Raw genomic sequence first — 12,179 nt, forward strand, 5'->3', positions numbered from 1 at the left:
TAAAGGGGAATGTCTTCAAACCGACAGAGAAGGTTTACATCGGATATTAAGATAACTTCCCTGTGAGGGTCTGAGGCCCTGGCACAGGTGCCCAGGGCTGGGCTGGATGGGCCCTGGGTCACCCTGGGATGGTGGGAGGTGTCCCTGCCATGGCAGGGGTGGCACTGGGTGGGTTTTGAGGTCCCTTCCATCCCAAGCGTTCGGTGATTCCCTGAGTGTGTAAATGCTGATTTGGGGTGAATGGGCTGGGAGAAGCCACGGCCAGCACCGTGAGCCTGGGGGAGGATCAGGAGGGATGGCTCAGCCCCAGCCCCTGACCCCTCACTTTTCCTTTTGTGTCTGTTCCAGCTGGCTGACCTGAACAAGCGGCTGCCCCCCGAGTCGTGCCTGGCGCCGGCCAAGGCTGCGTGCCGCGCACGGCCGCACACCCTGCACACCCCACACACACAGCACACCCTGCACACCCCACACACCCCACACACACAGCACACCCTGCACACCCCACACACCCCACACACACAGCACACCCTGCACACCCCACACACCCCACACACCATCACCCTGCAGCCGTCCTCGCTGCGCAACCTGCGCCTGCCCAAGCGCCTGCGCGTCATCTACTTCTTCGCCCGCACGCGCCTGGCCCAGCGCCTCATCATGGTACGTGGGGATGGCACTGCAGCTGGGCTGGTACCCTGCCAGGGACACACCTGAGCTGGGGACACACCCCTGACAGGGACACACCTGAGCTGGGCTGGTACCCTGACAGGGACACACCTGAGCTGGGGACACACCCCTGACAGGGACACACCTGAGCTGGGGACACACCCCTGACAGGGACACACCTGAGCTGGGCTGGTACCCTGACAGGGACACACCTGAGCTGGGGACACACCTGAGCTGGGCTGGTACCCTGCCAGGGACACACAACAGCCAGGCAGCCACCCCTGACAGGGACACACCTGAGCCAGGCAGCCACCCCTGCCAGGCCCAACACACCTCCAGGTCCTTGTTCCCACACGAGTCTGGTGCTGCCCCATGGGATCCTGAAGCAGATTTCCAAGGCTGGCTGAGTCTTGAGATGATTTTACAAGCAGAAGTCACAGTTTGTTCCTGCAGATGTGGACTGAGGGCATTTGGGTGATATTTTGCTCAAGGTTTCACTCTTTGCAACTGCTGCAGCCACAGCACTTGTGGTCCTGCTTGTCCCCCATCTCTGCTTTGGATGTCTCTAATGGAATTACAGAGATCTCTGTGTTCCCAGCCCAGTCAGCCAACACTGGCAGTCTAAATTCAATCCCCAGATGGTTTCAGAGCAGTGGGTCCTGCACAAGTGTGGACCCAAAAACCCAAATTGAGCCATGCCAGCCCTGTTTGGGGGTGCCAGACATGCTGGTCCCAGCTGTCTCCTTCCTGCTGGGAAGAGAAGAAGGGGAGAGAAGCTGGGTTCTGAGCACCACGTGGGTCATGGAAATGCGGTGTCCAGGTTCTGTGTGTGCTGGGCAGCGCTGCAAGCCTTCCCCAGGAGCAGTGCTGGGAGCGAGGCTGCAGGAAACGTGGGGTACCCGTGGCTGGGGTGCTGGGGGCACTGAAGGGAGCTGTGTCTCTGCTCACCCTGCACAGGCCGGGACAGTGATCTGGATCGGAATCCTGGTCTACACCGATCCTGCTGGGCTCCGCACCTACCTCACGTCCCAGGTCACCGAGCAGAGTCCCCTGGGGGACGCAGGCCTGCCTCCCATGCCCGTTCCTGGGGGGGTCCTGCCTGCCGGGGACCCCAAGATCGACCTCTCAGTCTTCCCATCGGAGCCGATCCAGCTGTCGGAGAACCACACGCAGCAGCGGGAGCAGAAGTCGGGGCTGGAGCCCAACCAGCACACCTGGGCCCAGGGAGCCGAGGGCAGGGGGAACGGGCAGCTGGAGCTGGGAACGGAAGCAGAGGTGACCTGGGGAGCAGAGGATGAGGAGATCTGGAGGAAGCTTTCCTTCAGGCACTGGCCAGCCCTCTTCAGCTACTACAACATCACCCTGGCCAAGAGGCAAGTGGGCTGGCATGGAGTGCCACAGGCACTGGGCTCTGGGCGTGACCCCATGGGTTTGCCTTCCTCCTGTCCTTCGTGCTCCTCACTCGCGTTGCCCGGTTCCGTGGGGCTCACTGCAGCTGTGTTTGAGCAGGTCCCCGGGGGTGGCCAGAGCTCACAAACCCTCCAGGGCTGTTCCTCTCTGTGCTCCTGCGTGTTTCGTGTGCTTGGTGTCTTGTGTCTTCCTTCACCCTGGCACTGAAGTTCTAAATTTTGCCAAACAAGAAAAGGAGGCTCAGGGGGGACCTGTACCAGAGGGGGCTCTGTCCCTGACAGGAGGGGGAAGCTGGGGAGAGTTGGGCTCTGCTCCCAGGGAGCAGGGACAGAAGAGGGAAGAGCCTCAAGTTGTGCCAGGGAAGGTTCAGGCTGGATATTGGGAAGATTCCTTCCCCAAAAGGGGTGTCTGGCCCTGGCCCAGCTGCTCAGGGCAGGGGTGCAGTCCCCAGTGCTGCAGGGATTTTAAAGCCCTGCGGATGTGGCACTTGGGGACATGGTCAGTGCTGGGAGGATCAGTCAGACTCGATTGTGTCAGAGGGCTTTTCCAACCTCAGTAATTCCAGAATTGTCTGATACAATCATCTGTAAGTGATGGAAGTAGTACATGTGAGGAAGAGACATCTGAGCTGAAGAAGCTTCTTGGTGAGACCCCCCAGCCTGCGGCGCACAGGAAACGAGATCCTTACTTAAATTCATGGCATCCACTTGATCTCATCGGGAATTCATTCCACTGTCGGCTCTTTGAATGGTTCAAACCTGGGCAGTAACTTTAGAGGAGAATATTTCTGAGGAGATCCTTAGTTGAGAGCACCTGAAGTTAGAACGCCCCCTGAGACCTGCCCAGCCACCTGTGCCCGTCCCCTGGTGTCACCCTAAGCCGTTCCCGCTGTCCCTGCTCAGGTACATCAGCATCCTGCCAGCCATCCCCGTCACGCTGTACCTGAACCCTCAGGAGGCCCTGGAGATGCGGCACCCGCAGGAGGCGTCGCGCTACCAGCCCTTCCTGGCGGGCAGGCCGGACACGGCAGCGCAGCCGGAGCCCCGCGGCCACCAGGACGTCACCCTGTACAAGTAAAATGTTCTGCCTCCACCCCAGGGGGCTGCTCTGGGCTGGTCCTTCCATGGGGAGAACAGGGAGCTCCCGAAGCTCTGGTGCCGAGCTCGGGATGCTCCAGTGCAAAATGAAACTGATCCCTCCTGGCAGTTTTCCATCAGCTGAGGGCAGGAGTGGGCTGTGCACGGAGGCCCCGAGGGCAGTATGGGGCTGAGCACTGCGTGATGAGGACAGAAGGTCAATTTGGGGCTTTAAATCTGATTTGATAGAACCCCAGAGTGGCCTGGGTTGGACAGGACCTTAAAACAAACCCGGTCCCACCCTGTGCCATGGGCAGGGACACCCTGCACTATCCCAGCTTGCTCCAAGCCCCATCCAGCCTGGGCTCGGACACTCCCAGGGATCCAGGGGCAGCCACCACCTTGATATCATTTGATAATGATTTATTGGGTATTAGATCAAACTCTGGTGCAAGGAGCTTCCCTCCCTCTGGAGAGGACAGCTCACAACCCCTCCTGCCTGAATCTGCAAGTGCTGAACACAGTGTTATCCCAGTCCCCAGCTGGTGTTTGCTTAAAATCTTAGCTGCTCGTTACTTTCCTTACTGAAAAGCCTCAAAATCTCGTTGAAATTGTCATTTTCCCATTAAAACACCCCTTCATTTCCAACAAATCTCTGTAATTTGTTGAAAAGCTTTCTCAGCTCAGAAATTCAGACCAACACATGAATAATCCTGATCCAGGATTTCCCAAATCTATCGGTGGACTAGGAATTGGAATTTATTGTGTTACCTTTTTGTGTTTGTGTGTGTCTGCCCCAGGGTGGCTGCTCTGGGCCTGGCGTCGGGCATGCTGCTGGTGCTGCTGCTGTTCTGCCTGTACCGGGTGCTGTGCCCCAAGAACTACGGGCAGAGCGGGCCGGGCCGGCGCCGCAGGGGGGACCTGCCCTGTGATGATTACGGCTACTCCCCCCCCGAGACCGAGATCGTGCCCCTGGTGCTCAGGGGACACCTCATGGTAGGTGTAACTCGGAAATAAATGCATAAAGGATAGCGGAGCGCGGAATTCCTGCGGCACGTTCTCATCTCCTCCTGGGACTCTGTGCCAGGATCACACAATCGCCGCCTCCGGCTTCCATTCCCTGCTCTGCTGGGATACCTCCACGTCCCTCAGCTCCAAGGGACAGCTGGATGTGGCACTCGGTGCTCTGGGCTGGGTGACAAGGAGGGGATCAGTCACGGGTGCGACTCTGGGAGGATTTTTCCAATCAGGATGAGTCTGGGATTCTTCCCGTTCTGAGATGGAACAAAGCTCTTGGGCATCCAGACAGATGGGTTTGAAATGCTGCACTGTGTGTCCCAGAAAAGCTTCATCTCTGCTCCTGATCCTGCCTTCCAGCTGGGATGGAACTTTCTAGGGAAAGCAAGACAGATGAGTCTGTTGGATTTGCAGCAGTCCAGTGCACACTGAGGTCTCTGGGCAGAGATTCTGGAATCCCAGAATGGTTTGGCTTGGAAGGGACCCAGAGCCACCCCTGCCACAGGCAGGGACAGCTCCCACTGTCCCAGGCTGCTCCAAGCCCTGTCCAGCCTGGCCTCAGACACTTGCAGGAACACATCCTCACCATCCCTCAGCTCCTGAACCAGCTTTGGTGTCAAATCCATCATCTCTGCAGTTCTTCAGCCACACCAGGCCGTGCTCAGGATCCAGAGGCCTCGGGGGTGCCACACTGAGCTGTGCTTGTCCTTCCTTCCTCGCAGGACATCGAGTGCCTGGCCAGTGACGGGATGCTGCTGGTGAGCTGCTGCCTGGTGGGACAGATCCGCGTGTGGGACGCGCAGACGGGCGACTGCCTCACGGTCATCCCCAAACCCAGGTAGGGCCCTGCCCACCCACAGCCCCGAGCTGCCGGGGAGCGCCCGCCAGCAGCGGGGCTGAGCTGTGTCCCCCCTCGCAGGCTGCGCAGGGACAGCAGCGGCATCTTCGACTACCAGGAGGGCTGGGATCCCAGCCCGGATGGGAAGAACGGGCTGGAGGACTCCTTTGAGAGCAGCCACCAGCTCAAACGGCTGCTGGGGCCCCCCCAGCCCCCCCTGTTCTGCGACCAGCCCGACCTCACCTCCCTCATCGACACCAACTTCTCGGAGCACGCCAGGGCGGCCGAGTCGGAGCCGCGGCTCCGGGCCGTGGGCGCTCGCCACAAGGACTCGGGATACGACTTCAGCAGCCTGGTTGGGAAGGTGTACGAGGAGCACGGCGGCTCCAGCTGCAGGAACGTGAACTTCCCGGGGCTCTCGGCCCCGCACGGCCCCGCCGCCTTCTGCGGGAGCGGCGGGCGCTCCCCGGCGTGCGCCTCCGACGAGGGCGGCTGCGGCGCCCGCCGGCGCAGCCTCGGGGACCGGAGCCTGGGGGACGAGGCCTGCGCGGGATGTGACAAATCCTCACCCCTGCCCTCCTGGGGAGGGGACCTGGAGAGCTCCGTCTGGAGCCTGGAACTGCAGGGAAACCTGATCGTGGCCGGCAGGAGTAATGGGAAGCTGGAGGTGAGGAACAGGGACACAGACACACACGGTGGAGATGAGGAACAGGGACACAGGGAAGGTGGAGATGAGGAGCAGGGACACAGTAACAGGTAGAAATGAGGAACAGGACACAGGGAAGGTGGAGATGAGGAGCTGGGATGCAGTAATGGGTAAGGATGAGGAGCTGGGATGCAGTAATGGGTGAGGATGAGGAGCTGGGATGCAGTAATGGGTGAGGATGAACAGGGATGCAGTAATGGGTGAGGATGAGGAGCTGGGATGCAGTAATGGGTGAGGATGAGGAGCTGGGATGCAGTAATGGGTGAGGATGAGGAGCTGGGATGCAGTAATGGGTGAGGATGAGGAGCTGGGATGCAGTAATGGGTGAGGATGAGGAGCTGGGATGCAGTAATGGGTGAGGATGAGGAGCAGGGATGCAGTAATGGGCGAGGACGAGGAACAGGGATGCAGTAATGGGTGAGGATGAACAGGGATGCAGTAATGGGTGAGGATGAGGAACAGGGATGCAGTAATGGGCGAGGATGAGGAACAGGGATGCAGTAATGGGTAAGGATGAGCTGGGATGCAGTAATGGGTGAGGATGAGGAGCTGGGATGCAGTAATGGGAGGCAGGAGGTCACAGCCTGGGAGCACAGCACAGGGAGCTGCTCAGGATCCCGGACCCCGCTGTGTCCAGTGTTCCTCTGGCCAGGTTCACTGCAGTGACCCCTCCTCCCCCAGGTGTGGGATGCCATCGAGGGGACCCTCCGCAGCAGCAATGATGAAGGACAATCCGGCATCACAGCCCTTGTCTTCCTCAACAACAGGTAACTCCTTGTGCAAGTGCTGGGAGATTCCCAGCCCCGGCTCCACGGCAGCTCCCGGCAGCTGGAATATCCTGAGCTGGAAGGAACCTCCAGGGATCCTCGAGTCCAACCCCTGGCCCTGCCCGAGACACCCCAACAACCCCACCCTGTGCCTGAGAACTCTGTCCAAACACCCCTGGGGTCTGGCAGGCTTGGCTGGAGCTGTGGCCGTTCCCAGGGGAGCCCATTCAGTGCCCAGCCACCTTTTCTTGCTATCCAACCTCGTATCCAGCCCAATCCTTCCGTGTATCCAGCTCTCACCAGCTTTCTTGGCTCCGGGTCTGCTCCAGCAGCCACTTCTCCAGCCCTCGGTCTTGCCAGTAGCTGAATATCCAGAGGGTTTCAGGGCTGGGAGACCTTTGGATCTCTGCCATTGTCCAGTCCATTGGGAGCTGTGTCCGGTGTCCCAGCCCAGCTCCGCGCAGCCTCCTCCCGGGAGCGGGCGGGCTGTGCTTGGCCCGGGGGGTGCCGGCTTTGGGGCTCGGGGAGGGGCCTCTCCTCACCCCCCACATCTCTCCCTCAGGATCGTGGCTGCCCGGCTGAATGGCTCCTTGGATTTCTTCTCTCTGGAGACACACGCGCCCTTGAACCACCTGCAGTTCCGAGGTGAGCGGCTGTTGGAACGTCAGTGCACTGTCCTGGGCTCCTGCCTTCCCCTCCTCCCTCTTCCTCCTCCTCATAGCTGAGTCTTCCTCACACCCACTTCAGCTTTGGTGCCAGCTGCTGCAGAAGCTGCTCCAGAAGCACCCGGAGCTGTGCCCAGCTGAGGGCTCCCTGTGCTGGGAACATCCCCATGCTGGTTTTCCCCAGGGCACGGGGCCAGGGGCTCCCATGTGCTCCCAGCACTGCCCTCACTCCATCCTCTTCTCTCTCCTTTCTCTGTGTGTCACCTGTTCCCACCCCGGGAGCAGCCCGAGCCCTCGCTGCAGCCACAGCACAGCCCAGGCTGGCCCAGGGGCTGGTTAGAGCACAGGGATCCTTTGCTTCTGGAGCAGAATAGAGGGGACGATTCAGATGGGGAGAAATTCTTCCCTGGGAGAGTGGGGAGGGACTGGAATGAACTTCCTGGAGAAGCTGTGGCTGCCCCATCCCTGGAAGTGTCCAAGGCCAGGCTGGACATCCCAGGAGCAGTCTGGGCCAGCAGAAAGTGTCCCTGCCCCTGGCAGGCAGGGTGTGGGACCAGATGGGCTTTAAGGTCTGTTCCATCCCAAACCGGTCTGGAATTCTTTGGGCCTGTTGAGCCCCTGTGTCCAGCAGTTCTGGAGCACAGAGGGCTCACAGCGATGCCAGCCCCAATTCCATAAAGCCCAGCAGACGGAGCCCCCCCAGAGCCCCCCGAGGCTCAGCACCTGGAGTCCCTCAGCCCACAGCAGGGGTGTGACACCGCTGTGCCCCGGAGCTCCGGACAGCTCTACGGTGTTCTTTCACACTCTGGCGCAGACGAGCGCCAAGAGTGGGGAATCCCTGGGGGAATCCCTGGGGATTTCACTTTTCCCTCAGTGAAACCCCCAGAGTGTTGTGCCGCCCCAGGTGCACGGTGCACGGTGTCAGGGGTGGAGGCAGGAAAGCAGAGGAGTCTCCTGGACTGCAGCTCCCAGTGCTGCTTTATCCGGGGAAATGAGGGAGCCGTACCACAAGGGGTCAGGTCCCAGAGAGCCCCAGCCCCAGGGGCGGGAACAAACCACGGACCAATGGGGAACCCCGAGGGGAGGGGACCGCAAATTCCTGACCAATAGGGACACACAGAGGGAGGGAGCAAAATACACTGACCAATGGGGCCTCGAGGGACAAATGATTGGCAGGGAAGGATCTGGAAGGCAGGGTGGGGTTTACAATGATGGACGGGGAGTAGGGGCAGGGCTGGGGTGACGGACGAGGAGCTTTGAAGGCGGAAGGGAGGAATTTGCTTTGATGGATGTGGAGAAACCATTCCACTTAACCTGCGGGGAAAGGAACAAACCACCCAACAGTTTGAACTTTGCCAAAAGTGGATAAACGGGCTGCAGCGGGCGCGCGTGTCCCCGCAGGAGCCGCGGGCAGGAGCAGCCTGCCGCCGTCGCCGGAGCTGGGCCGCGGGGCCGCCGTGCGCTGCCGCCTCACCCACAGCGTGGCCTGCGCCCACCACAAACCCATCACCGCGCTCAAGGCCGCGGCCGGCCGCCTCGTCACCGGCAGCCAGGACCACACGCTCAGGGTGAGGGGACAGGGACGGCTGCTGGGGCACGCGGGGAGGGGAGCTCAGGGTTCTGATCACCCGCCTGCACACGGCGTCGGAGGAGCGGGAAGGACGGAGCCCGGTGAGCGTCACCCCGAGCTGAGCGTGACACCCTCGCACCTCAGGAGAACTATGGAATCACTGAGCTTGGAAAAGCTCTTCAGGAGTATCAAGTCCAACCAGTCCCCAGCACTGCCAATGCCACCACTGACCCATGTCCCCAAGTGCCACGTCCACAGGGCTTTTAAATCCCTGCAGGGATGGGGACTCCACCCCTGCCCTGGACAGCCCCTTCCAATGCCTGACCACTCCTTCCATGAAGGAGTTTTCCCAATATCCAGCCTGAACCTCCCTCTGCTCCTGTCCCTGTTCCCTGGGAGCAGAGCCCGACCCCCCCGGCTGTCCCCTCCTGCCAGGGACTTGTGCAGAGCCAGAAATTCCCCCTGAGCCTCCTTTGCTCTGGGCTGAGCCCCTTCCCAGCTCCCTCAGCCCCTCCTGGGGCTCCAGATCCTCCCCTGGACACTCTCCAGCCTCTCCTGGGGTCTCCAGAGCTGCCACCAGGATTCTGGGGGGTCCCTCGGCATGGCCAGCACAGAAGGATAACCCCTGCCCTGGTGGCCACACTGGGTTTGAAACAATCCAGGTGCTGCTGGCCTCTTACCCCCCTGGGCACAGCTGGTCACTTCCAGCAGCACCCCAGGGTCTGCCCCAGCTTTCCAGCTCCTGTGTCCCCAGACTGGGGCATCCCGTGAGGTTGCTGTGACATACCCTGAGTGGCAGATCCAGGCTCTGGGATGTCCCCTCTCCCCTTCAGCTGTGCAGTGTCCTGTCACCACCCTGCACTGCCCGCCCTGCCCTGGGCTGCAGCACCCCGAGGCACCACGGGGCAGGGGGAGCAGGGGGGATCTGGTGCGTGGTGGGGAGCTCAGGTGGCAGCACCCTGAGCTGGAGCCTCACTCCTGCCCCAGGTGTTCCGGCTGGAGGATTCGTGCTGCCTGTTCACCCTGCAGGGCCACTCGGGAGCCATCACAGCTGTGTACATCGACCAGGTACAGGGGAGCTGCTGGGCCTGAGCCCTCACCTGCCTTCACACCTGGGCTCACCTGAGCTCACAGCTGGACCCAGCCCTGAGAACACAGCCCATACCTGGCTGCAGCCCCGGTCCCATCCCTGACCCATCTGGGTCCCTCCATCTCTGGCCGAGCCGGAGCGTTCCCCCAGTTCCCTGTCAGCTCAGCAGTCCCTTTCCCTGGAGATCTCTTGCTTCTCTGTCCTTCTGGAGCAGGGATTCCCTGTTCCTGCACTGCCAGCTGGGGCTGAGCAGGCCTGAGACGGGGCCTGTGCCCCCAGGGGCTCTCCCCCCCATCTAAGTGAGCTGGGGTTCTGCACTGGGGCTCTGTTGGCCCCAGCCCGCTGAAGCACCCGGAACAGGCAGGGGACACCAGGGCTGGCACTCGGGGCTCCAGCCGCGCTCGCGTGACCCCCTGCCCGTGCTGGGAGAGGGGTGCACCGCGTCCCCCGGCACTGACGTGGCCCCGGTGTCCCGCAGACCATGGTGCTGGCCAGCGGTGGCCAGGACGGGGCCATCTGCCTGTGGGACGTGCTGACGGGCAGCCGCGTGAGCCACGTGTTCGCCCACCGTGGGGATGTCACCTCCCTGACCTGCACCACGTCCTGCGTCATCAGCAGCGGCCTGGACGATGTCATCAGCATCTGGGACCGCAGCTCGGGGATCAAGCTCTACTCCATCCAGCAGGTGGGACCCGTGGGGCAGGAAACCGGGAATTGCTCGGGTTGGAAAACCCTCGGAGACCAGGGAGTCCAATCACCCCCTGTGCTGCCGGGGCCACCGCTGATTGTGTCCCCGGGTGCCACATCCACGTGGCTTTTAAATCCTTCCAGGGAAGGGGACTCCTCTGCTACGCTGGGCAGCCCCTTCCAAAGTCTAATCACCCTTTCTGTGAGGAAATTCCTGCTGATGTCCAACCTGGACCTCCCCTGGCATAACCTGAGGCCGTTCCCTCTCCTCCTGTCCCTGTTCCCTGGGAGCAGAGCCCGACCCCCCCCCCGGCTGTTCCCTCCTGCCAGGGACTTGTGCAGAGCCAGAAATTCCCCCTGAACCTCCTTTTGTCCAGGCTGAGCCCCTTCCCAGCTCCACCTCACACCCTGAGTTTCCCAGCCCCCACAGACACCTCTGAGCAGCCTCTACTCCAGCTCCACACGCTTGGAGAATCCTCCCTGGCCCGGGGAAAGGCTCAGAACGGGCCGGACCCAGCCAAGGCTCTGCCCCTTTCCGACCCTCGGAGCTCAGCTCTCCGCCCTGTGCCCGCAGGAGCTGGGCTGCGGTGCCAGCCTGGGCGTCATCTCCGACAACCTGCTGGTGACGGGCGGCCAGGGCTGCGTGTCCTTCTGGGACATCGGCTACGGGGACCTGCTCCAGACCGTCTACCTGGGCAAGAGCAACGAGTCACAGCCGGCGCGGCAGATCCTGGTGCTGGACAACGCCGCCATCGTCTGCAACTTCGGCAGCGAGCTCAGCCTGGTCTACGTGCCCTCGGTGCTGGATAAGCTGGACTGAGCAGGAGGAGGGCCCGGCGGGGCTCGGGGCTGTGCCGGAGCGGGGACAGGGCCGCCGGCTCCGTGGCTCCATCCGTGCCACCGGGGGGGCTCCGCTCAGCGAGCGGGGCGAGGCCGCCGCCCTGGCGCTGCTCTCCCGGCTCCAGCAGCGTCCCCCGTGTGGTGTCGGGGACCCCCGGCAGGGGGACACGGGGGGGGACAGGGCAGGAGCGGGGCCGGCCCGGCACCGCCCCCAGAACCGGGCTCGGACAGCCCCGGCCCCGGGTGGCAGCCGGGACAGGGCCGGTACCGGCCCCTCCTGGGCTCGGCTCGGCCCCCACGTGCCTTAGGGCGCGGCAGGGCCCCGCCCGACCCCGCCCGGGGCCGCAGCTGCCCCCACCCTATTTATTTATACGCTGTAAATAGTTATTTATTGGGGCAGGGGGCGCGGGGGTCCAGCCCCGGCAGCGCTGCCCTTGCCGTGCCCTGGCACAGCTGCCCTGCCCGGCTCCCTCCCGCGCCCCGGCTGCAGCAATAGCACCTTCCTCCTCCTCCTCCCCTTCCTCCTCCTCCTCCCCTTCCTCCTCCCCTTCCTCCCCTTCCTCCTCCTCCTCCTCCTCCCGCTGCGGGGCCAGAGGAGGCTTCTCTCAGGTTGGGAGCGGGCGGAGCCCTCGCCCCCCTCCTGCAGGCGCTGGGGAGGGACCCGAGCGGGCCCAGCGGACCCCGGGGCTCCCCGAACCGGCCGCGGTGTCCGCCCCGGAGCCCCGGTGATTGTAGGGGCACCCCCGGGACCCCGGCCCAGCCCCCGCGGGTGGCCTTCGCCCAGCTGTACCTTTGTGCTGTACAGGGGACGCTTTTGTACCGACCGTGTTTTATAACGTGTGCAGGAACA

The 12,179-nt window shown here is 62.5% G+C and overlaps 1 protein-coding gene across 4 annotated transcripts in view; it reads left to right on the top strand.

The window, feature by feature from the left end:
- SCAP (SREBF chaperone) overlaps positions 1 to 11,960 on the top strand; it is a 52,100-nt gene extending 40,140 nt beyond the window's left edge. For all 4 annotated transcript variants that reach the window (XM_014260666.2, XM_014260665.2, XM_014260667.2 and 1 more), the window contains 12 exons: positions 349 to 657; positions 1,621 to 2,036; positions 2,976 to 3,146; positions 3,950 to 4,145; positions 4,889 to 5,004; positions 5,086 to 5,671; positions 6,392 to 6,477; positions 7,040 to 7,122; positions 8,544 to 8,710; positions 9,700 to 9,780; positions 10,281 to 10,487; positions 11,064 to 11,960. In XM_014260666.2, coding sequence (XP_014116141.2) covers positions 349 to 657; positions 1,621 to 2,036; positions 2,976 to 3,146; positions 3,950 to 4,145; positions 4,889 to 5,004; positions 5,086 to 5,671; positions 6,392 to 6,477; positions 7,040 to 7,122; positions 8,544 to 8,710; positions 9,700 to 9,780; positions 10,281 to 10,487; positions 11,064 to 11,309 — 2,664 coding nt within the window. In that variant the 3' untranslated portion in view covers positions 11,310 to 11,960. The remainder of the gene's footprint in view (positions 1 to 348; positions 658 to 1,620; positions 2,037 to 2,975; positions 3,147 to 3,949; positions 4,146 to 4,888; positions 5,005 to 5,085; positions 5,672 to 6,391; positions 6,478 to 7,039; positions 7,123 to 8,543; positions 8,711 to 9,699; positions 9,781 to 10,280; positions 10,488 to 11,063) is intronic.
- Positions 11,961 to 12,179: the final 219 nt, after the last annotated feature.

This window comes from Pseudopodoces humilis, chromosome 1, assembly GCF_049639895.1.
Source record: "Pseudopodoces humilis isolate 2021_Gansu_Grassland_sample_001 chromosome 1, ASM4963989v1, whole genome shotgun sequence".
Lineage (NCBI taxonomy): Eukaryota > Metazoa > Chordata > Aves > Passeriformes > Paridae > Pseudopodoces > Pseudopodoces humilis.